The sequence below is a fragment of the Neolamprologus brichardi genome, chromosome 18, assembly GCF_056152115.1.
Source record: "Neolamprologus brichardi isolate AB-2024 chromosome 18, ASM5615211v1, whole genome shotgun sequence".
NCBI lineage: Eukaryota > Metazoa > Chordata > Actinopteri > Cichliformes > Cichlidae > Neolamprologus > Neolamprologus brichardi.
The window spans coordinates 12,461,322-12,485,180 of NC_142121.1; the positions used below are offsets into that span (position 1 = coordinate 12,461,322).

General features: G+C 39.6%; 1 protein-coding gene across 2 annotated transcripts; it reads right to left on the reverse strand.

Annotated features, from left to right (window-relative positions):
- Nucleotides 1-181: 181 nt before the first annotated feature.
- Nucleotides 182-23,515, reverse strand: nectin4b (nectin cell adhesion molecule 4b). Of its 2 annotated transcripts, none has more exons than XM_087832244.1 (11): nt 23,078-23,515; nt 17,523-17,723; nt 14,612-14,779; nt 11,244-11,522; nt 8,367-8,484; nt 4,466-4,617; nt 3,995-4,160; nt 3,800-3,875; nt 3,478-3,534; nt 3,094-3,279; nt 182-1,961 (listed from the first exon to the last, which is right to left on the reverse strand). In XM_087832244.1, exons 1-11 carry the CDS (start codon nt 23,127-23,129, stop codon nt 1,734-1,736), a joined length of 1,683 nt encoding a protein of 560 aa, XP_087688370.1. In that variant the 5' UTR covers nt 23,130-23,515; the 3' UTR covers nt 182-1,733. The 2 variants fall into 2 exon arrangements, with proteins under 2 accessions (XP_087688370.1, XP_087688369.1); XM_087832243.1 differs by having other exon boundaries at nt 182-1,997.
- Nucleotides 23,516-23,859: the final 344 nt, after the last annotated feature.

Genomic DNA, 23,859 nt, shown 5'->3' on the forward strand with positions numbered 1-23,859 from the left:
AAATTTATTTAAATTCATCAACCTATAACAGAATAACCCATAAAGTTTCTGCTTTTTATGAAGTTCCCGAAGTAGCTTTAATGTCCCAGTTTTTTTTAAAAGGACGTTTGTAAGCTGCACTTTTACAAATAAAGATTTTAAACATATACACATCACTTCCTTATCTTCTTTAAAAAAAAAGCATAGAAAAATTTACAGTGTATTTGTATCATCACAATGTTTTTTTTTTTTACAAAAGGTATTTACAGCACTAAAAAGTTATAGTTATATAGATGAAACTGACCCAGTTTGCTGCATTTCAACACCGGCTGGTCAAAGAACTTTCAGCATTGTCTCTTTTGTTCTTCATATTAACAAGGGTTTTTTTTTTAAGCTGACAGCAGCAGGTGGCTGTAAAGATGTATTAATAAACAAATGTACACACAAACATATCAGACATTAACATTAGAACACCTAATGTGCAAGAGTTGATGTGGAAACAATGTAGAAATAACTGACCCATCGGGGCAAGAGCACTGGATCGCTGAGGGTGTCTTTACTTGATCCTTTGGGCGAGTATCAGCCTCAAAAACCTTAATTCAATTTGGATCTGAGGAGCTGATAGTTTGTATCAGCAACTCTTTGCCAAGTTCCTCAAGTAATTTTTGTGATGTGGAGTTGCCAGATCTAAGGTTTCTCTACAGGGCGAAGCGATGTAACAAGTGAGTCAATGTTATTCACTTCACCTTTTAACAGTTTTAATGTCGTGGATGATCAGTGTATATAAACATCCATCCATCCATCCATTCGCTTCCGCTTATCCTTTTTCAGGGTCGCGGGGGGCGCTGGAGCCTATCCCAGCTGTCATAGGGTGAGAGGCGGGGTACACCCTCGACAGGTCGCCAGTCTGTCGCAGGGCTAACACATAGGGACAGACAACCATTCACACTCGCATTCATTCGCACATTCACACCTAGTGACAATTTGGATTAGCCAATTAACCTATCCCCACAAGCTGCATGTCTTTGGACGGTGGGAGGAAGCCGGAGTACCCGGAGGGAACCCACGCAAACACGGGGAGAACATGCAAACTCCACACAGAAAGACCCCGGCCTGATGTTGGAATTGAACTCAGGACCTTCTTGCTGTGCGGCAACAGTGCTAACCACCGTGCCACCCGTGGCCATGCTATATAAACATATGCAATATATACATATTGTCCTGCATGAGGCAGGATTCTCAAGTCCTTTATATCTATTTACATGTATGCACTGGATGCAAAACTCAGCTTTGCACCAAACATAGTAAACATTTGTAACAGGATTCTTAATACAATACCTTAAAGAACAAAAATACTTTTCGTTTGCATACCTTTCAGGGCAAAACTCTCTATAAACGTAATTCTACATTAGTGGAACTTCAAAATAATTTGGGTCCAAAACGTTCCAGTTCTAGCATACCAGTCGTATCTGGCTCAGGACTTTTTTTTTTCTCTTCCACCAAATTATTCCTCCTTTTTTAATACCTCACTGATGAACTCATAAAATTCTCAAAAGAACAACTCAAAATCTTCTTTTGATTAATAGAAATAAGGAAGAATCTCTAAAGTAAAAATCAACAATCATCAGCATTGGGATAGTACCTGAGACGAATTACCCTTCCGATATATTCAAAGCAAACATCAAAAGTCACAGTCAGAGTCAATGCAGAGATACAGACAGTCTCTCTTTTTATATCACAGATGAGAGTCCTGCCTAGATCAGCTGTCCTCTGGGGTGTAGAATAATGGAATTGTTACTTGGCTTGGGCCTGATGGCCCCATTGCTGTAGTCAAAGTAATTCTTGAGAGTCTGTGATAACTGGTAGGGGCTCCCATCTTCGTCACTGTCGTGTCCTTCAGACTGTGTGGGAGCCCAGTCCTCTCTCTCCCTCGGCTGGCAGGCGTCTGGTTCTCTGGGCCCGCTGCCGTCATCCTGCTGAGCCTTCAGAGGAACCAAAGATGAAGGAAGACCTGAGTCCTGGTAGAAACAGTATAAAAATAGAATACAGTTTTTCCTGATTTGTCCTGAAAGTTACCAATATTAAGGAGGACCTATTATGCCTTTAATATTTTCTCTCAAATACACAGTTACAACAGTTAATATTGAAACTGAAGTTTTAAACACTGAGTTCAGCAGATGAACAGGTAATTCCTGCAAGCCAAAACCTCAGGGTTCAATCTGCTCTACCACTTAGTTTCACACTGTTTATTCTAGTTTTGGCTCTGTACGATCAGCCAATCAGATGAAAGTTGGCTAGGAGATGGTGGCCTTATGAAAATGGCTAAAATAGATTGCTCCATAAAGAGGATAAACTGTGAGTCAGACAAAACTATTTTACTGGAGTCCAAGAATACATATTTAGTTGGAAATGAGCATCATAGGTCCCCTTTATATAACCAAAGAATTGAAGTTGGACTGAAAAAGGCACAGAGGGGATAAAACTGGGTTTATGATACTTGCACTAAAAATCCAAATTCAAGCTGGATAATCTGTAGATAAACTTTATATTTCTACCAAAAACTGTCTATGGGATCAGTGAAAACCAGTTTATTGAGGTAGAAATCTAGATTTAAAAAAAAAAAGGAAAAAAAGCTCCTAACACAACATGGACCATATCCTACCATCCAATATTTCTTATGACGTTTGTGGTGGTAATAATTGCTAGGAGAGAATGCACACTGGTATTCAATCTCTTTTGTATGAAACCTCTAAGTGAAGCTTTGGTCGTGACGACATCGGATTGTAATCCAGATTTATCAAAACAGTCATGTTTACATTCCTGATCCTGTTTCTAAATAAATCCAATAAAGCGTCATCATTTGTAGAAGACAGGAACAATTATAAAGTGGCTAAAAAAACAGAGATGACGTTTCTTGCTGTTGTTTCCTAAATTGTTTCCTGTCATCCGAATCCCTTTTGTTTTGAGTCCTTCACCCGTCTTTATGTCACACACCACATCACCCACAGTGACGACGCAAACCCAGCAATAAATACAGCATGCCGTTACCATATGATACATTACAAACAAATCTAAACACATTTCAAACTTAATCTCTCAGACGCTGACACATACCAGCGACATGTTGCTACTGCTCTTCACGTATGACTCCACCCTCTTCCTTTGCGCCTCCTTCCCTCCGTCAACCTCCACTCCTCCTGGAATATCGCTGCCTTCACACCAGATGACCGGACGTCCCAGTTCATCCAGTTCTACGTCTCCTGGCCCCCACCTCCCACCCAGAGTGGAATGGGTGTGCTCCTGTAGGCAGGGAGAGGACATTCAATGTAATGATGTGCAAATCTGAGACAAGATCTTAAAGCATTTTATTTTGAAAAAACCTTCAACATTAGAAAGAAGAAGCTATATGAACAATTCCTTAGAGACAGCGCAGGCAGAACCAAGATCAGCAGTATTCTCCCTCTACCTGGATATATTTCATCACAGTGAGACACTCACCAGAGACATTTGGCTGTTTTTCATTCGGCTGTCTATTCTGAGCATGGAGTCTTCACCCTGGAGAAAAATAGAAAGTCGCGAAAAATTAGTGAACCTGAACACGAAGAGGAATATAACAAACCGCCAAAAATGAGATATTAATGATATGTGTCTATGAACGCTGCACGTGTTGTTTGAAGCTGCAGCAGCCTGTAATCATCAGCCTGAGCTGCCAGCGGCTCCACCCGAGCAGGACAGGTGTGTCAACCTGGCTTCCTTCAAGCTTGCAGGTTATTGTTGTCAGCAGGAGAGTGTGTGTGTCTGTCTGTGTGCGTATTCCTACCTGGTATCTGAAGTCTGTGCTGGTAGAGTTTATTCTCCTGAAAGAGGCTTGCCTAGAGAAACTCCTAATTTCATCCCTGGGAGAAAAAAATAAAAACCACACACACATTTTGAGGATTTATGGAAAACCTGCATGTTCACAAAATAGATCAGTTTAAGTTATTAATAAAAGCATTCTTTAACAATATGTGCTCACGATTTTTCAGATAGTTGTCTCTTAAGCTTGTTCGTTCTACGTCGATGATGGCGGTGAACCACCAAGATGATGATGATCAGGAGGAGGATTACACCTCCGGTGGAGGCACAAATTATGATCAGCAGCAGGTTATCAGGAGGGGTTTCACCAATGCGCCATTGCATCTCTAAAAAAATATATAAAAATATGAAAAGATCTGATGACTCTCTCGCATATAAATACATTCAACAACAACACAGCTACATCTTTCCTTTAATATTTTTTTTGTAATCCAGACTGAGTTCAACTGTTAATGCCTTGTATCTAACAAGAGGGGGCAGCAAATGTTCAAAATTACACCAACTCAGAAGGAGTTTGGCAAATAAGTCTAAATTTCCACCTGCAAAAACATCAACAAAGCTCACAGCAGCAGAACAGTTTCTCCATTAAATCCCATGAAAATGTATGCAAAATTAGCTTTATTGCACTTACCATCTATATTGAGCATATACTCAGTTTTTCCCCTTCCCACACTGTTCGTGACCATGCACTCGTAGGCCCCACTGTCACTCAAGTGAACAGGCCGCTGAAAGAGGAGCTTCCCTCCAACCACAGACACCCCGTCAGGCAGAGCTCCCCCTTTCCTGCAAGCAATCAAAAGAAAAATGTTACCATTAACTTGCAGATGTCACAAAGAGGTGAACTACGCAGAATTCTGTGACTCACTGTTTGAAACAACAGCTGTGACTCATAGCTGCAAACGACAAAATGAAAGGAGCAGAGTTCAAACCAGAGAGCTGGAAATATACAAATATCTAATGACGTTTGCTTGCAAGTAACAGGAAAAATGCAAAAACTGGTTTGAATCAAGGAAGTTATCCGCTTAGTAAACACTCTGAAGGATCAGGTTCATCACAGAGTGAAACCACCTGAACTAAAGCATGCAGGGCTCATCTGTATAAACCAGGTAAATACTAGGTTTGGGGGATTGAAACAAGCCCAACTTCTGAGCCCTAAATTGTACAGGCCACATAATAGAGGCAGTTTCTGATCAGGTCCACTGAGAGGGGTCATATTCCCCCCTGGTTTCACTGTGCTCCACCAGCTATTTAACTACTGCTTTACCCCCCCGTCAAAGTCGCCCCGGCTCAGATTTCTTTTCTCAACACCCCGCCTAGCTTCTCTGACCAGCCTTTTCTAAATCGAGTCACAGGTGGAGATTGCATCTGACACAGCGAGGATGGTGGAAATGATACAGATAAGGTGTGCAATACAGCTTCACTGGCCAAAAAGATTCTAATCTCTCCCGTGACTTATTCTTTTTGTGACTTACCACAGTATCAGTGCAATGAAGCAAAGACCTATTGTGAAATGACTGAAACTAGAGTAGTACAATATAGTTTCACTACATGAGTTATACATAAAAACATATTGTGAAACTACTGCCACTTTTTTTTAATCAAAACTGAGGATAAGAACGTAGCTGGCCTCAATAGTGCCAAAAGGTAAAAGTAAAAGTTTACTAGATAAAGCAAATTACATGTTTTATGGTATTATCTGTTACACTTAACAATGACTTTGTCTTTGGAGCAACGTAAAGCAGCTATAAGAAGATCAAGAAAGGTATTTGTGAATTTGATACACATTCTATATTTTTAGGGTTGCTCTGATTAATAAAATATGCACTCATCTGCCACTTTATTAGGTATACCTTGTTAGTACTGGTTGGATGGCCCCTTTTCTCCTCATAAGAGATTGAACAAGATTCTGGAAACACTGTTCAGAGATTTGGGTCCATATTCCCATGACAGCATCACACAGCTGCTGAAGATCTTTGGGCTGCACATACAGTATTATGCCTAAGTTGGAGGTAGGTGTGATAAAAATGCTGTAAACAAAGAATGCTTTCAGAAGTATAAATAATTGTTTATTGGCCCCAAATGTATTCTGCAGCAGGACAACGACCTCAAACATACAGCCAAAGTCATTAAGAGCTATCTTAATGAACAAGAAGTACTGGAAGTGATGGTGGTGGGTATGGCCCCCACAGAGCCCTGATATCAACATCATCAAGTATGTTTAGGATTACATGAAGAGACAGAAGGATGTGAGGAAGCTTACATCCACAGAAGAGCTGTAGTTAGTTCTCCAAGATGTTTGGAACAACCAACCAGTCGAGTTCCTTCAAAAACTGTGTGCAAGTCTACCTAGAACAAGAGTAGGCAACTCCAGGCCTCAAGTGCCGGTGTCCTGCAGGTTTTAGATCTCACCCTGGGTCAACACACCTGAATCAAATGATTAGTTCATTACCAGGCCTCTGGAGAACTTCAAGACATGTTGAGGAGGTAATTTAGCCATTTGAATCCGCTGTGTTGGATCAAGAACACATCTAAAACCCGCAGGACACCAACACTTGAGGCCTGGAGTTGCCCACCCCTGACCTGGAAGAATTTATGATGTTTTGAAGGCAAAGGGTGGTCACACCAAATATTGATTTTATTTAGATTTCTCTTTTGTTCATTCACAGCATTTTGTTGATTGATGAAAATAAATGATTAACACTTCCATCTTTGAAAGCATTCTTTGTTTACAGCATTTCCATCCATCCATTCGCTTCCGCTTATCCTTTTTCAGGGTCGCGGGGGGTGCTGGAGCCTATCCCAGCTGTCATAGGGCGAGAGGCGGGGTACACCCTGGACAGGTCGCAGGGATAACACACAGGGACAGACAACCCTTCACACTCACATTCACACCTATGGCAATTTGGATTTTTCAATTAACCTATCCCCACAAAGTGCATGTTTTTGGACTGTGGGAGGAAGTCGGAGTACCCAGGGAGAACCCACGCAAACACGGGGAGGACATGCAAACTCCACACAGAAAGGCCCTGCTGGCCTTATGGTGGAATTGAACTCAGGACCTTCTTGCTGTGCGGCAACAGTGCTAACCACCGTGCCACCATGCTGCCTGTTTACAGCATTTTTTCTGCCTAAAACTTTTAACAGTACTGTACATGCTGTGACTCTCCTACATCCACTACATCTAAAATATTGTCTTGTGGATAGAGATGGATCGAGTGGATATTCGTACAGGAGTGGCACCCAGGCTGGTCTTCTGCTGCTCTAGTCCAATAGTATTGTGCATTAAAAGATGCTCTTCTGCATATGCTGATTGTAACAAGTGCTTATTTGAGTTACTGTTCCCTTCCTATCAGCTCAAAGCAGTCTAGCCATTCTCATCTGACCTCTGACATCAACACGGGATTTTCACCCAGAGAACTGACACCCACATGACCATCTCTGTAAGCTCTACAGATGGCCTCTTGAAAAAAAATAGATCCACTATTTCTCAAATAGTCTGGCTTGCACCCTCAGCTATTCCACACTCAGAGTCAGTGAGACATTGTGGGAAATGCACAGGTTGCTGATAAAATTTATGTTATCTGCCAATTCATATAAAAGGGGAACCAAGAATTTAGCATTAAGACTCAACACACAGAAACAGCTAGCATGACTTCTTATATTTAAAGCTGAAATGATAGTTTATTTATTCCACACATGGCTTACGTGTAGGATCATTTCCTTAGTCAACAATCTTTTACATAACCCCACTAAATGAGAAATTGCTTCCTTTACACAGTGTTTTCAACGCAGATTAAACTACAGATTTGTTCTGTGAATGCTTACATGGAGACACCAGCAGTCAGCCACTCATATTGACTATTGGTTGTATTTTTATATATTTACATTGTTAAAAAGCAAACAAGGGGGGAAAAAAGTCAACATTTCAAAACGTTTACTGACATTATAACTAAAATTAATCAGTGGAGAGGTTGAAACTAGCACAACTTTAATATTTCAAGATTGCCTCATGACCCGAATATTTTTCACTCAGCAAAAAACATTTGATCACTGTGTGCACAGGGAGAACTGTAATGGCTGGCGTCTTTAATTAAAGTACAGACCCAGTGTTTTACCAGGCATTAGAGTGATATTTAAAGCATGGCACTATGATTAAACGCTTAGCATGTGTCTCCTGCTCTTCCTTGTGTCGCTCACTCCCTCCCTCGTGTGAAACACAATCTTCTAACTTCAAATTTCGCAATGCGACACCGCACCTTTTATTCAGCAGTGATTTGAGCCAGCAGAGGATAGGAACCCCCCCCCCTTTTAGATGGGAGCGCACTCCTTTGTTGTTTGCAGGTGTGTACTCCATGTGTATGCGTGTTAGCAGTGGCTTATCTATGTTTTGACTAACATTCCAGCGCCATGTAAAATGAACATTAGCAGCATAAATAGTATTAGAAAGGGGGTAGGTGGGATTTAACATGATATCATCATAGTGTTGTAGACTGCCAGAGTGACAGATGTGTATGTGAAAATGCAGAAAGTACCACGTCCAGGTGAAGTTTTGAGGTTTGGGGTGTCCCCTGCCTTCGCACACCAGCTCAGCTTTCTCCAAACCCACATACCAACGAGATGAGGACGTCGTGATCGTAGCATCTGGGGGGTCTGACACAGAAACACAAATACTAAGTAAGCAGCATCACAACCTAGTGTCTCCTATGCTGCATAACAGATCAAATAGAGAACTTTGTAGAGCAGCAGAGAAGATACAAAGAAGTTTGTTTGCACCATAAACACAGCAGATGAAGTTATTTCCTCCTCTTAAATCTACAAAAAGATTTTCGCAAGTCTCAAAATTTCAAATGTTATCTGGGAGGTTTGGAGTCATTACTAAGCGTATTGAGCACCAGTTCAGTGATTTTAACAGTGAGTACATAATATTAGCAGAAAACTTAAGCTTGAAACCTTGTATTTAATCCCATTTTAAAAGCAAGGTGGCACAGCTCACACCCACACCTTTAACATATGTACTTCAAATCAGACAAAGAGGAATTGTTGGAACAATTAAAGTTTTGGCACAGTTATACAGTAACAGTAGTCAAGGACAGACTATTACTGATAAACTTTCCCGCCGCAGGATCAAATCTGCCAATAGTAGCTAATATTTACCCAGCTCTTTGATCTCAAAGACTGACAGTTAAGCCTTATAAATATAATTTGCTGGGCAACTAGAGTCAAAAATATCTAATTGGCTTACGTTCCCATTAAAGGGAAGAGCTTAAAATTTGGCCCATAGCCCAGCAAAGAGCAACTGCAGTGTCATTCCATACAGCATACTGATAAGTATGGGCTGATTTAGTTTGCATGCTGAATGCAGCTCTGTCTTTCCCACCACAACACACTCACAAAAAAGAGTCATTAAGGTGGTACTCAAAGATACAAAGAATGAAAACATGCTGAAGAAAGTGCAGGAATCCTCCAGGTTATAAAGAATAAGTTTAATATTTTGAAAGTAACTTTTGCTCAGATGCATGAAGTTGAGTTATCAGTGATAGACTGATGTTTGGCAGACCATCCACATAATGCTCCTTTTATACTACAGCACCATAATATCTTCATTTATGTAATGTTATTAATATATACAGGTACTATACATACTGTACTCAAGTATTAATTTTATGGGAGAATTTGGCAGTATCAAAAATGGTTATAGAACTTTAACTTCTCGAGTATAAAATATAAAAACCTTTAAAAATGTAATATTTTTATTGATTTCAATGCCGACATTTTGACACCATTAGAGGAAAAACATGGGCGTGGTTAGTACTGTTAGTTATAGCTGTGTTGCAAGTATTAGTCTTCGGAGTTGTTCAAACATAAATATTAACTTAGTGGCTTCGTATCGTCGCAAACACACCTACATAAAAGGGAAGGGACCAACTTATTAGGTGACCTCGTGATATTCTTGGTATGGGCTGAATATTTAACAAGTGTCCATTTGAAGTGAATATTATTATTTTGGATGAGATGTAGAAGAAATGTTGGTTTTTTTTAATCTAATACTTTATTGTCATTTGGGAGTATTCATAGTTTCTACAATACTATAAGAAATGTGCAAAAAACATGATTGTAATGTTTTAATTTGCCATGTTACCTTCTATAACTGGCATTACTGCTGTTATGCATTCAAATTTCCGCTTTTAAAACATCAGCGTATGCTGGTTTAAGTAGTAACCTATAAATATTTAACAGCAGAGGGAAGAAGGATTAAATCGCGATATGTCGAGGATCAGCGCAAAGCTTCAAGTGAAAGGAGAAAGGTGGGACTATAAAAACAGAGTTTAAGAAATCTGAGAGTAAAAACACTTATGTCATTTTTTCCTTTATTTGTTCGTGTTATTAGCTAAAAAGCCAGGCGTGTCCCAGTTCTTTACATATTCTATATGAGCATATAGTTTGCACTAAACAGCATAAGTGTAGTAATTTAAAACCCTTTGCAGTGACGTACACTGCTTCATACAATGCAAGGTTACAGAGTATCTATTTACAGCTGCAAAACACACCAAAACAAAATGATGCGTGATGATCTACTAATTAAATTAGTAAACAGTAGGAGGTCCAGGCATTTATTAGGCATCAGCCACCACTACACGTGACCTTTGTGTAGTACATGTGCAAATTAGTTACTGACGAATGTCAAGATAAATTATTTCATGTTGTTTTAAAACTTTCATGGTTAATTGACTAAAACTGCTTTCAATACCCACACCCTTCGCTCTCTGGTTTCTGCAAGACATGTGTCTGATGGATGGACAGTGTATACAAAACCAAAGCTCACATTCCTGCACTTTCCCATGAAGGAAGTTTGAAGTGAGACATTTGTTTCAGACAAGGGGAAGAAAAAAAAAAGGTCACCGCCATAGCGCTTTTGTCACTGTCGCAGTATCAGTGAGCGACTCGGTGGTGACAGTTTCGCTGGCAACGATCCACCACGACTGATCCTACTGGTGATTTAAGACGTCTGATCAATGCTCGAGCTTGGTGTGCTGTATGTTAAGGCTAAATTATAGAGATGTATCTTGTATGGAGACAGAATTTTCTACCACATAACTTGGTAAAAACAGATAACATTCTAACTTCTCCACATTTTATATTTGCTTGAATAATTTCAGGAAATGTTTTTCTGACTGGCAAGAATGAGCGATGTGTGATTCCCGACCTGTAAAGAATGGAAAGGGGCCAGTGAGGCCAGTGAGAGAGTCACAGAGGGGTATTATACTCTGTGACTTTTCTGGTTCCTTCTATTGTTCTTCCTTGAACCAGCAATATTAATTTCTGCAGTAAAACCCAACTCAGCACTTAAAAATATGATGTTAACGCCACAGCTCCAGTCTGTTTTACTTCTGCTCCACAGCTATACTCACATTGAACCTCCAGGTGGTTGCTGATCCTACGCGGCTCCTCCAGGCCGGGATGCCACACTAAACAGTCCAGCTTTTTCCCGTTCATGCTACGCAGGGGGTGGAGCGAGAAGTAGCTGGACACTGACCCAGTCTCGCTGGTGCGGTTCTGGACCGTTCCTGAGATGTCGGTGTCCCACGAGAGAATGGGAAGTGGGTGACCTATAGCCCGGCAGGTGGCTGCCACACGGAAGGATTGGCCCTCGACAAGAGTTACTGGATCCAGGGAGGAGATGGGTAAAACTAGACAACGAAAAGGAAAGAGGTTAATTTAAGTCTTCTGGTTTGGACTTTCTAGCTGATCCTTTGCTGAAGTACTAAATAAATAAAAAAATGCACAATGAGTTCAGTCATCAGATTACAAAGTCTCTTTCCCAAGTTAGTTTTTTATTTCCACTTCTTGGCTCTTAGATCTAAGGGGGTAGATGATCCAACACTTGTCCTGACTGGCAAATGAAATCTGTTTGAGGGATTAGCATGAATGTTTGAACAGACCTTCAAGTCATAGAACTGCCTAATGATTCAAAAATGTTCCTGCTGTACCAACAACAGATTCACATTTGCATTTTTCCGCATACCTTTTGTAAAAATGTTATTTGATCTACAAAAGTTAAATGCAAAGTTAAAGCAAAAAAAACAAAAAACAGACAAAAGTGCAGTGAAATCTTCCAGGTTGCTGAACCTGCTACAGATCCGCTGACTTTCTATTTAGTGCCACCAGCAGGGTGACCTTCATTGATCCCTCTAGATTCCTATCTTCAAATAACCACTTGGACATGAAACCACATGTCCCAGTGGTTTAAAAGCTGGTTTAAAACAAAAAAGAAAGAAAAAAAAGGTTTTGAACTTTACAGTCATCGTCGCCCATTCATTCCACCTTGCTGGGCATTGTTAGTGGGTGTGGCTTATGTGGCTGACAGGTGTGGGCAGACACACGTGTAGCTCTAGCTGTCTGCTCAGCCTCACCTGATAATGAGTCATTGAACTGGACCTCTCCATGGTATTTGTGGAATTTGACTATTTTTGATGTAATACATGAAACAATTAAATTATAGTATTTTTCTATTATAAATTAACAGGTATCCATTTCTGTACCATGTGCATTAATGCAACTTGCACCAAGAGTTAGCAGGTCGCAACACCAAAAAGAAAGGTTAAAAAAAAAAATCAAAATGGGAAAAGCTATCCAGCTAATGCAAATCTACTTCCATCTTTTATATACAGTGTATAAACAGAGTAATCTTTTTGTGCTTTAATGTGCCCACTTCTACTTTGGAGAATTTCCCACATATTACAGTTGTGGGTTTCCAACTAAAAGTACCATCAAATTCATTGGAATTGTGTAAGAACACCAAGTTGCAAAACTCTCTCAGAACAGGTCACCTTTGATGTTTTCACACAGCTACATCTTGTTTTTGTTGCCCCGTCACCAACTGGTTTAACACGATTGTGATTCACACTGCAGTCATGACTGTTGTAAACAGTTACTGGCTGGTTAACTCTTTCCACTAATGTTTGGATTATTAATACATCAGACAAAACAAGTCGGTAGCATTAACAACAACAGCTATTATGGATTAACTGACAAAGAAAAGGGCACCACCTGAGGAAAGCTCAAACCTTTAAAAACAGAAACTAGTAAAAAAACAAAACACAAAAGCACAGCGCGGCATATCAGCGAGGGAAATATGCTGCACTCATTGGCTAACAGTAATAAAGGAATGATTCCAGCTTTCTCAGTGATAAATGACTCTGACTCACAGCCAAGAAAAGACACAACTCAAGAAAAAGTGAGCAGCGGAGATGTTCTCCCCTCCAAATATTTCAGCTCTCACATTATTTACCTGACAAACTTATCTGAAAAGTGCCCTCATGAGAGAAGCTATGTTGTAAAACATGCTGATACCTCCATCCTGGTCATTTTTCATCCAATTAAAATAAATGTATCCGTAAACCAAACACCCAGTTTTTAACAAAAATTCCAAGTCCAAATGTGACTTTTCGGCATAGTGCATTCACAGTAGGGTTATTTCTCTAAAACTTATTCTTTCACATTAAGAACAACATGCCCAGTTTGTTCAGTTTACAGTTTTGACAGTAACATGTGGTCAGGTAGCCTCCTGCATCAGTTTCTGCACTTACAAATCAACATTTTACAGCTGAATGTTCCAGCATGGAGGGAATTCAGTGCTACAGGTTGTCTCTTACTACTCTGTGTTTCTGTTGATTTGTCAGATCTGGGACGTGTTGAGACAGGTCTGTTACTGCAGATGACTGGCAGCGAAATGGGAAAGTTGTTTAAAAATGATAGCATCATTCCAGGGTTTACTTCACAAAGGATCCGTCCAAAAACAGTATTCCCACGGCTGTTATTATGGTTGTAAAGGAGGAAGCCTGGGGACAACAGCGGCACCGCAGAAACTGTATACATCAAAATGGGTTTTTAAAACATTTGAAAGGGGACAGAATTTTAAGCTCTTTTCTCAGTGGGAAATTACTTGTGCCAGGCTTTAGTTGGGTGCAAAACCTCTGCAAAGATCTTTCAAAAGACAAAATAAGGAGTGGAAACAGGTGATTTTAGGCTAAAGAGGAAGCTTTTCTTCTGCCACAGACCTGGGAAATTGAGGGTGGCAGCTCTTTAAAACATAACCCTGTTTCCACAATTATATCATACTTTTTAACAGTGATTATACTTTTTTATTTCGCTTTTCTTTGTATATACACAACATGCTTTTTCCAGTCGTTTCTCTATCATCCTCCCTTCTTTAGAGGAAGAATTAAGATTATAAAGATTATGGGGGTGTAAAGCTTTTTATGTAAACTTGTGATTTAAGGATATATACGAAACTTACATCAATGCCAAACTTATCTCAAACTCAATCACTCCTCGTGGTGGAAACCTATTTATCTTGGATCTTGGAAAACCCTCTCCATCTTTCTGGAACACCAAATAAACTTGCAAATGTTTTGACAGCTGAGCTACTATCTACCTACCAGAATCAGAATCTGCATAACATATTTTGGGTGTATGCAGATTCTGTGGTGCTTTTTTAGACTTGAGAATATTTTAAACTATTTCTTAATTTTTAGTTGGAGTAACAGAATAATATAGAATTAAAAGAATTTCCCTTTTGGCTTTTCACATGCTAAAACCTAAAGTAAGCTGGCAGTGCTTGTGGCCATGCTGGCACACCTTCTGAATTCCCCCAGTCACCAGTTCCTCTATGAAGATATGATGGTGTAAACATCATTACAGCAGCTCTCTCAGGATTAGGGACATGTGGGCGAGAAGATTAAAAAGAGAGAGAGACAGAAAGGATGATGAGTCTTACTCCAGACGGTGAGGGCAATCTTCTTCTCAAAATTTCCACTGGGGAAGGTGGAGATATGGCAGGTGTAGCTGCCCTCGTCCGACTGCTCTGTGTTCAGGATGATCAGAGCAGAGTTCTTGATGGGGTTGCTGTTCTCGAACCTCACCCGACCAGAGTAACGCCCAAACTCTGTCAAACAACAAAAACCTCAGGTAAGCATCTTCAACACTCACAAAACGTCAAACAGACCCTTTGTCAAAAGCATTAGCTCCAGGAAAGGAGAATAAATGGTTAGACATTGTTAAAATAAGCCTCCAGTTATCAAGCAGCGTCACAACAGACAAATAATAAAGAGTAATCCAGGTAAAACAATGGTCTGCTGGGATGATCTCATTTCAAATAACCACATCATAATTAGAGACACAGCAACAATTATTTTGTTTTATTTTCTCATGTGTGTACTTTTAACTTGTGACTCTAATTTGAACTTATGGATAAAGTTGATATTAAAGACGATGCGTCTAATTTATGTTTACATGAATAATTCTGAAAGTGAAATGATGTGTGTTATAAGCAGAGTAATGTAACAGCCGTTAAACCAGGTCTACTCATAGTAGTGAGTACTCTTTAACAACAGCAGTATTTAAACGATTAACAAAGGTAGATGTAGCGCATGATTCACATTCACTCATACAATCATGGCCCACTGGACCAGCTGTGGGCCTCTGGATCAAATTACATTTCCATTAACCAGCACATGTACCTCAACCTTCTGACTTCACCAATTCACAAAGCAAATCTCCAACCTCCAGATCTTGCACTGAAGCTGTTATGATTAGTTAAAACTGTAAATGTTAAAATGCTTTTCCTTGAAGCGTGGCTTCAGACTGCTCTTTATGTTCAGTTTCAGACATTTTTTTCTATTCTTAGCTCCATACGGTGTTACTGAAAGTGGATATTCCCAATGTCATAATTTCAGGCACAAAGCTCTGGCTATGAGCACAGAAGCTCCACCCACATTCTGTTCAAAACTTTATGAGGGGCAGCCAATCAGAAGAAAGTCTGCTTAAAGTTACAGTATCTAAAATCTCTCGCTAGATGTCGATAGATTGCAGATCAACTGCATAAGTGCATAATACTCGCTGCAGGACAAACAAACTGTGACTGAAGTTCATCTGTAGTGAGCGCAGGTTGACAGTCCACTGTTTACCTCAGCTGTCAATACGTGTCCATGTTGATTTGGGAGGGAGCTGTAAAACTTTGTGAAAGGAGTCTGATATGAGTCGATGAGTCAGTGATGTTCATGCAGATGTCTAATCTGCTGACACAAAGTAATTGTGACAATATTGGGAAGAGATAAGCATGTTTATACACGTTTATTATGTGTCAGAGCCCTGACTTCAGTTCAGGAGATGAGGCTTGAGGAAAAGGATGATATTACGTCTAAACCAGGGGTGTGTCAAACATAAGGGCGGGGGCCGCAATTAGCCTGGCAAAGACTCCAATGCGGCACGCTGGATGGCTTTGGAAATGTGAAAGACACCATACTTTTTTTTCTTTCTTTTTTTTACAGCTTTTCCTACCCTTAAAACCTCTCTCGTGGCCAGTCACAATATGCCAAAATAATTCAATTATACATTTCTGTAATTTTACATCTTAGTTCTCACATTGGGGACAGATTTCTTTTACTTACTAAAGCAGCATTTTTTGCCAAAACCTGAGACATGATGTTGAAATTGCTCTTCCACGTCTTATATTAAGACATTTCATTGATCGAATGTGTAGCTAAACATTTTACACTGACAGAAATTGGAGTTAGATACAAATTCAAATTTGCCACCACAACATGTGAACAACTGCGAGCCCTGTTCTCTTCCATATTCGGCATACTGCGCACGTGGTCAGTCTCTATTGACATTGTGTTTTATGTGTGAATCTCAGCCACCGTATCCAAAATATCAGGCCAACATGACAAACCATCGCCTGCTTCTATGCATTTCTAATTGATTAATTTTGAGTTGATCATTATGCATCAGTTATTAGAAGATATAATTACACACTAATGTGTATTTATTAGTAAAATGTATATTTCTTTTATTAAATAATGTGGGGGGGGGGGGTTATTTCTGATTGTATCTTTAAACTGAGAGGTGTTAGCTGTGAATCAAGTAAAGCTCCAAGAACAAGAATACAGAGCTGAAAGTGAGCTTAATTGGTACACTTTAGTAAGACAACAATACATGTTTCTAATAACCTGAAAAATGGAACAATTAAATGAAATTTAGACATTCTTAAAGTTATTAGTATCAAAGCAAACAAAATTACAAAGAGCAAAGTCTTTCCTATATTTTGTTATTAGCTGACCACTTTTAGAGTATTTCTTTCTCAATGATTATGATTTAACTTATATGCACAATCACATGCAATTTATTAAATGTACTTATGGTTTTGAGTGAACTTTGGTCTGCAGTAATGAAGAACCACCTTTATTATTATTATAGAGCATATTATAATAAGTGTATGTATGGTTGGCATTTGTCAAGTCATTAATGCTTAGGTTGCATTATCTCTATATTTTTTAAGATAAAGCAGTTATAAAGCAGATGTAGCATTCGATAACTGAGGTTCAAATCCATAAACAATAACCTGATGAGGGCAGTGTGTGTAAGTGTATTTGGAACCAAAGGATGCACCAAATAGTTGTTTTGGTCTTGATAATAAATGCTTGCACTAAGTATCATGTCCAAGGACTGCTGCAACTGCAGCATCTGCTGGGAAAACAATGCTTGACTTGCACCTCGTTCATTACCCCCCCCCCCCCCCTCCCCCACCCCCCCCCAAGAAAGAGAAAAGAAAAAAGCTTTGCCAAGACGTTATTACTGAAATTTTTATTTTCCCCAGGGACTTTACAGGAGCTTCTTCAGTCAAGTACCTGTGTGGCCGTCAGTGAAGTGAGCTGTGATGATCATGTCTTTGCTGCCATCTGAAAGCTCCTTGTACCAGGTGACCTGCACCACCTTCTGCTCACCCTCCACCTGATACTGACAGGGGAGTCTGGTTTGAGTCTCTGTCACGGAGCGCAGGGTGGTGACGGGGTAAGCAGGCTCCACAAATCCACCCCCCACGCGCATGGCTGAGGAGGGAAGAGAAACATGTGGATTTAATCAGTGGAAGATAAGGCATATTTGGAGAGTGCGATTTTGGATTAGGAAACACAGCAAATCATTGGCATTGGTACATTTTGAAGACTAAATTACGTTTATGGTATTTCGCATGGAATTTCCAAATCAAGTGATGAAGCATGCAGTCATTTTTACTCATCATAGTAATCTCTCTGTAATTTCACAGAGACCCGCCAGACTGTCAGTGCCAACACACAAAAAAATATGTTGTTCCAGCTCCTCAAAGTGAAGAAATACAAAACAGACATGACCGTAAGGCCTGGGAACCTGTGACAACTATTTTGCTACTATTTAGTGTTTTTGCCACTCTTCTGTTATCCAAAGTGTTTTTGCTTCCTTCCAGACAGCTCTTATGACCAATCCTGTTCAGGATGATCATAAAAAGCTCGACATTATCCTATAATGCTCCAGGCAGAAGGTCGGGTATAGCCTATACAGGTTTGTGTATAGGCAAACATTTACAATTACAGGCATTCGCTCATTCACCTAACCAGCTTGTCTGTTGACATGCCAACACCGAGAAAGTCACTAAAAACTGGTTTTAGGTGACTTTTAAAAGCAGAAATTGCCTCTTGTTTGTGAACAAACTTGCTATTCATGACAGAGCAAAAACTTTATTACTTCATATTTCCTTGTTGACAGTAAACAATTCAGACAGACTGCCTTTATATTAGGAAACATGGAAAAGTTTCCACGTGTGTAGTTTATTTTAACCCTTTCCCACATAAAAAGAGCATTTGACTCCACTGAGTCCTTAATGACGAGATCTGACACCTAAGTATATATCAATAAAGATGTGGTTTGACCATCATTAGAATAGGTCTTGGATTTGCTTTTTTTTCCTTATGTAAAACCAGTCATTAATTTTTCAAAGCAGGCTTGAACTACCAGAGAGAGAAACAAGGTTTACTCCCAGTAGGGGTCCAAGAGGGTGAAGACTACGAACATCTGCCCGCCAACACATGTTTACGCTTCTATTGTTTTACATTTCATTGCATTAGAAACATATTTCAATCTTATCTATTGGATCTCAACTCATTTTTTTTGTTTTGCTGTCTCATTGTTTGATGACTGATTTCATTTTGTGTCCTATGATCTTCCCGCTATTTAAAGTTTGCTTTATTCGATTTCATTTCGTAATGTCTTTCTGCATCTCCATGTTTCAAGTTTGACTTGCTTTTGGTTTTAAAGAATGCTTTGCGACAGAATAAAACTAAAACAAATTCTTCGTCACCTGAGCTCAGGTTTCTGTGTGAGGAATAAATGTGGATTTGATTAATGAAAACTTGCATTTAATTAACTCACTGGTAAATGGCCTGTATTTGTATAGCGCTTTTACTAGTCCCGCCTAGGGACCCCAAAGCGCTTTACACACCCAGTCATCCACCCATTCACACACACATTCACACACTGGTGGAGGCAGCTACAGTTGTAGCCACAGCTGCCCTGGGGCAGACTGACAGAAAAGTGTTTTGCAAAACGCTGCCTGCACACTGAATCCATTCTGGCACAAAAGTAGATGCTTTTTAATGATATTTTATAGAAAATCCAGGATTTACCCAACATTTTAGCAACTCAAGCACAAAAAGACAACTGCTGGTTCTTGTCGACTCTCAGTGACGCGTTTCACGATCAAAACTGTTGAAAAGCCATGAATCGGAACTGACTAATGGCTGGAACATTTATCACACCTGGTAAAATGTCTACGTGTATCCGCGAGAGAAACAGGAATGGGTGTGAAAGCCACATCAACAACTCAAACAGGAGATGCAAAACATTTGCACTTTGATTTCTGGGTTTAAAGTTTTTTTTCTTCCTTGCTCTGTGGTTACTGATTCACAAGCTTAATCAATGATTACAAAGAAGCCAATATAGGACAGGGACTCCCACAGATCTGATATAGTCAGTACAAGGACACACTGACAAAGTGGTGGCACAGACAGGAGAGCCGACATGCCTCTTCACACAGACAAAGTTCAAAAGTAGGTACAAAGAACTACAGTGTGGTTGACCTAAATGAGGACCAGACCGAGAGAGACCGCTCGAGACAGACATAGACTCAGATTTTTGGAGGAAGGAGACGAGTTGACAATGTGAGCCGAGAGATAAACTGAAAGAAAGAATTATACAAACACACACACACACATTCTAGACAAACACTGGGGCGCCACAAAGCTGTTGTACAAGCTTTTCTTGTTCGTTCAAACTGCTGTGGTCAAGAGTAAAAACAACACATTCACAATCATCTGTTTGCTCCTTCATCTGGAGCAGAACAGTCCAAACTACATGTAAAATGATGTTAATCTCCATAGATGAGGAAACAAAAGCAGACGAACATTATCAGAATTAGTCACCAAAAAAAACAGGAAGACGCAGGTTGGGCCACGACTTCTAAATCACTTAGTAAGAGTAAGAATGTGACGGAGCTGCATTCTGTTCTGCTGCTTCTTTCTCCACACCTGCACGGACAAAAGTATGTGGACACCAGAACAGTTCACCCATGTTCATGGCTGCAGAATTACTGATAACTCTGAGATAGTCAGCTGGCCTCACGAGTGCAGCAGAACAGCAGACTGTTAATTAATGCTACAATTTTAAATACGATCAACTTATCTCTGTTAAGATGCTTCAAGCTACAGATTTTTAAGCTGTCTGTAAAGCATTTAGTTGATCTAGCTGTCTTAGAAAATCCCACCTTTACCTAAAAGCTTCTCAAAAAGGAGTTTTAGTGCAGTTATGTGATCGTGGGAAGAGGAATGGTTCATTTGAAGAACACGAATCAGGATTTAGTGTTCATCATATCACTGAAACAGTATTGGGAAGGTGGAGTTCACTATACGTGTCCTGCTAGCCCTCAGTGCAGCATTTGCTATTCTTGATCACAACATCTTACTGCAGAGATTCAAACAGACCATCAGTGTTAAAGGAAATGTGCTGCACGGTTTTGAATTATATCCATCTGATAGATTCCAGTTTGTGTAAATGTAAATCAGGAGCCTTCTTCACACACAAAAGTTGGTCATGGAGTTCCAACCCTTTTTTTTTTTAAATATAAATATATATATTTCCATACTCCACTGGTACCTGTGCTGGGACCTTTTTGCATAATACATGCTTCCTTTAGGCACTACAAGAAAAAACTGCATGCACTTTCATTGCTGTGCAGATGACACCCAACTATATTTATCCATGAAGCCAGACGAGACAAACAAACTCGGCTCGGCTTAAATCCATAAAGGCCTTGATGAACTCCAATTTCCTGCTTCCAAATTCAAATAAAACTGTACTCTGCATTAAAATCCTAAGAGATGTAGTGGCTAACCAGGCATTCACTGCGGATGGCATTACCTGGGCCTCCAATAACACTGTGAGGAGTCATTTTTGACCAGGTAATTTCCTTCAGTGCTGACATTAAGCAAATATGTAGGACTGCCTAGAAACATCCTGCCTCAGAGTGATGAGGAAAACTGCTTACTTCTAGGCTGGACTGTAATTTATTATTATTAGGCTGTCCTAAAACCTCCCTGAAAAGCCTTCAGTTGATCTAAAATGCTGCAGAGAGAGTACCCCCCCCCCACCCCCACCCCCACCCCACAAATGGGCCTTGTTCTGCTGGAGGCATCTTCCTGTTAAAAGGGAATTTGTCCTTCCCACAGTCACCAAGTGCTTGCTCATATTATATCATCTTATTGTTGGGGATTTCTCTCCTTTAGGTCCTTTACCTTACAGTATAAAGCACCTTGGGGTGACTGTGTGGTTGTTTGGCATTATATAATTACAGCTGAAATGAATTGAATTGAGAACCATTTATCTGAGGGTAGCTAGATCTGTTGCACAGGTCAATACAGGTTATCTAAAAAAGCAAAAGGCATTCCCAAATATATTGCAAAAAATTTGGAAGGACACTGTTGTCCAAAACAAACATTTGTTTTATTGGCTTGTTGTACCATATAAAGCTACTTGCAACCCAGGGCAGGTCCAAAAGGGCATGAGGTGGCACCTGTCCATGAACTCTGATTCATTTGAGGGTTTATATATATATATATATATATATATATTTAGTAGCCAGCAGAAAAAAAAGCCTAGCTGTGTGATGGTGCAGCTAATGCACATGCAAAGAAAGAAAGGAAACAAAAGACTGTCTTCTAAATTATTGTAAATTATTGTTCCTTTTATGCATGTTGTACAGGTTTAAATCCTACCCTGGGTATTACTTTCTTGCTTTCGAGTACATCTGTGCGCACAAATTAAAAATGTAAAGGTACTTTGATGAGGCACACCCTAGAATCTCACTGCAATCTAAAAACTTATTGGGTTACATTTCTGTAGGGAGTTGTAGTCAATAGTTTTGCAATTAAAAAAAGAAAAAGAACTATACACAATGTGAAACTAATATGATTTCTCACCTGCACCTTAAACTGCAGCTCAACAAAAACTGGAAATTTAGTCTTTTTGCTTTATTCTGACATTACTCAGTTTAGACTGAGACGATTTGCAGTGATATGATATCCGTTTAGTGACGCAGTCAGCTTTATTTTGTCTATCTAGATGTTACATCTCGTGGTTGATCATTTTCTGCATTTGCAGTGCAGGTTAGCAAAACTGCCCCCGTCCCCACCCCACCTGACTGATGTTTTTGCCATGCCCCCAGCCACCCCGTTAAAAAAATCCTAGAAACGCCCCTGCTTGTAACAGCTTGTCACAAGTTAAAGAGTTTAAGGGTGGCTGTAGTTCAGGTTTTCATTCATTTCTCCAGTTGAATTATTTCAATTAAAAAAATCAGAAGTAGCCAAAAAAAAAAAAAATCCAATATGTCTGTTTAGAAAAAGCAAAAATTAAAAAGTTTTCTAAATTTATAAATCTTTGGTGACATGATGAGCTTAAGATTTGGAGACAGAAATCATTGCATGTTGTAACAAAAAAAATTTGCACAATTGGGCCAAAATCATGGCAAGTAAAGCAAGGCATGGAGACCTATGAAGACTGCAATAATAATAATTCAGTGTCTTAAAAAAAAGAGCCCTTCTATATTAAAGGACATTGTTTTAACACTCATAGGAAGATTGCTGGGTTAATTACACCAACATTAAGCACAAGAAGCTACCACGAAGTTCAAAATGTATAGATTTTAGACACTATATCCAAGCTTTATGCCATGTCTGTCAAATGTTTAATCGTCACAGACCCAATTAACAGAAAGGAGAACACAGAATTCTCCAAATGACTTGCTTAGACAGGTGATTCGTGTTTTATGAAGCAGTGTCACTGTTAATTTACATGCAAATCAATGTAACAGAAAACTCACCGATAAAAGAAAGCAATGCCAGGAGCGCAGCACGTTTTCCAGCTGACTTCATGTTTGGTTCCAAAGTAAAAGTTTCTCTTTATTAGCCTCCTTCTGGGAAATTCAGATCTCGTGTTAAGCTTCCATATTCAAATTCAGTTGGGAAATTGAGGGTGGTTTAAAAAAAAATTAAAAAAAATAAAAAAATAAAAAAAATAACCCGCAGCAAGGAGCCAGGGGCAGCAGATGTTTCCTGTTCAACTGAGAAATAATGTTTAAAAAAAATCACACTTCCACTGACAAAGGAACAATGGTTAGCAAAAAGCTGATAGAGGCTCTATCCTCATTTCCAGTGAAATGAACAAATAAACGGAAAATGTTAAATCTGCATTTGAGCTTTCGCACGACAGAAAAATAAAGTTCGTGTTTATAAAAGAACAACCTCGCTTGTCACGCGAAGGCAGAAGCACCAGAATACAGGTTTGGTTTGAGTCGCTACACCTGTTTCCCTCCGCCCCGCCCACTGACACGCCCACTAGCGCTGCGTTCAGGTGACGCAAGATGAAAATGCAGTGGTAGGGTCGGAAAATTAACCAAAAATATACTTTATGTCAAGCAATTTCACTAGATTAAATTCTTATATCTAACTACACATGTTTAGGGATCAAATTAACAGTTAAACTGTTGATCATTTGATTGTAGTCTGCAATTTTATCAATAAGCTATAAAAGTAACACTAATTAACATCCCTACTCTTCTTGGACAAATCCAACAATGTCCTCTTACAATTGCGCAAGTAAATA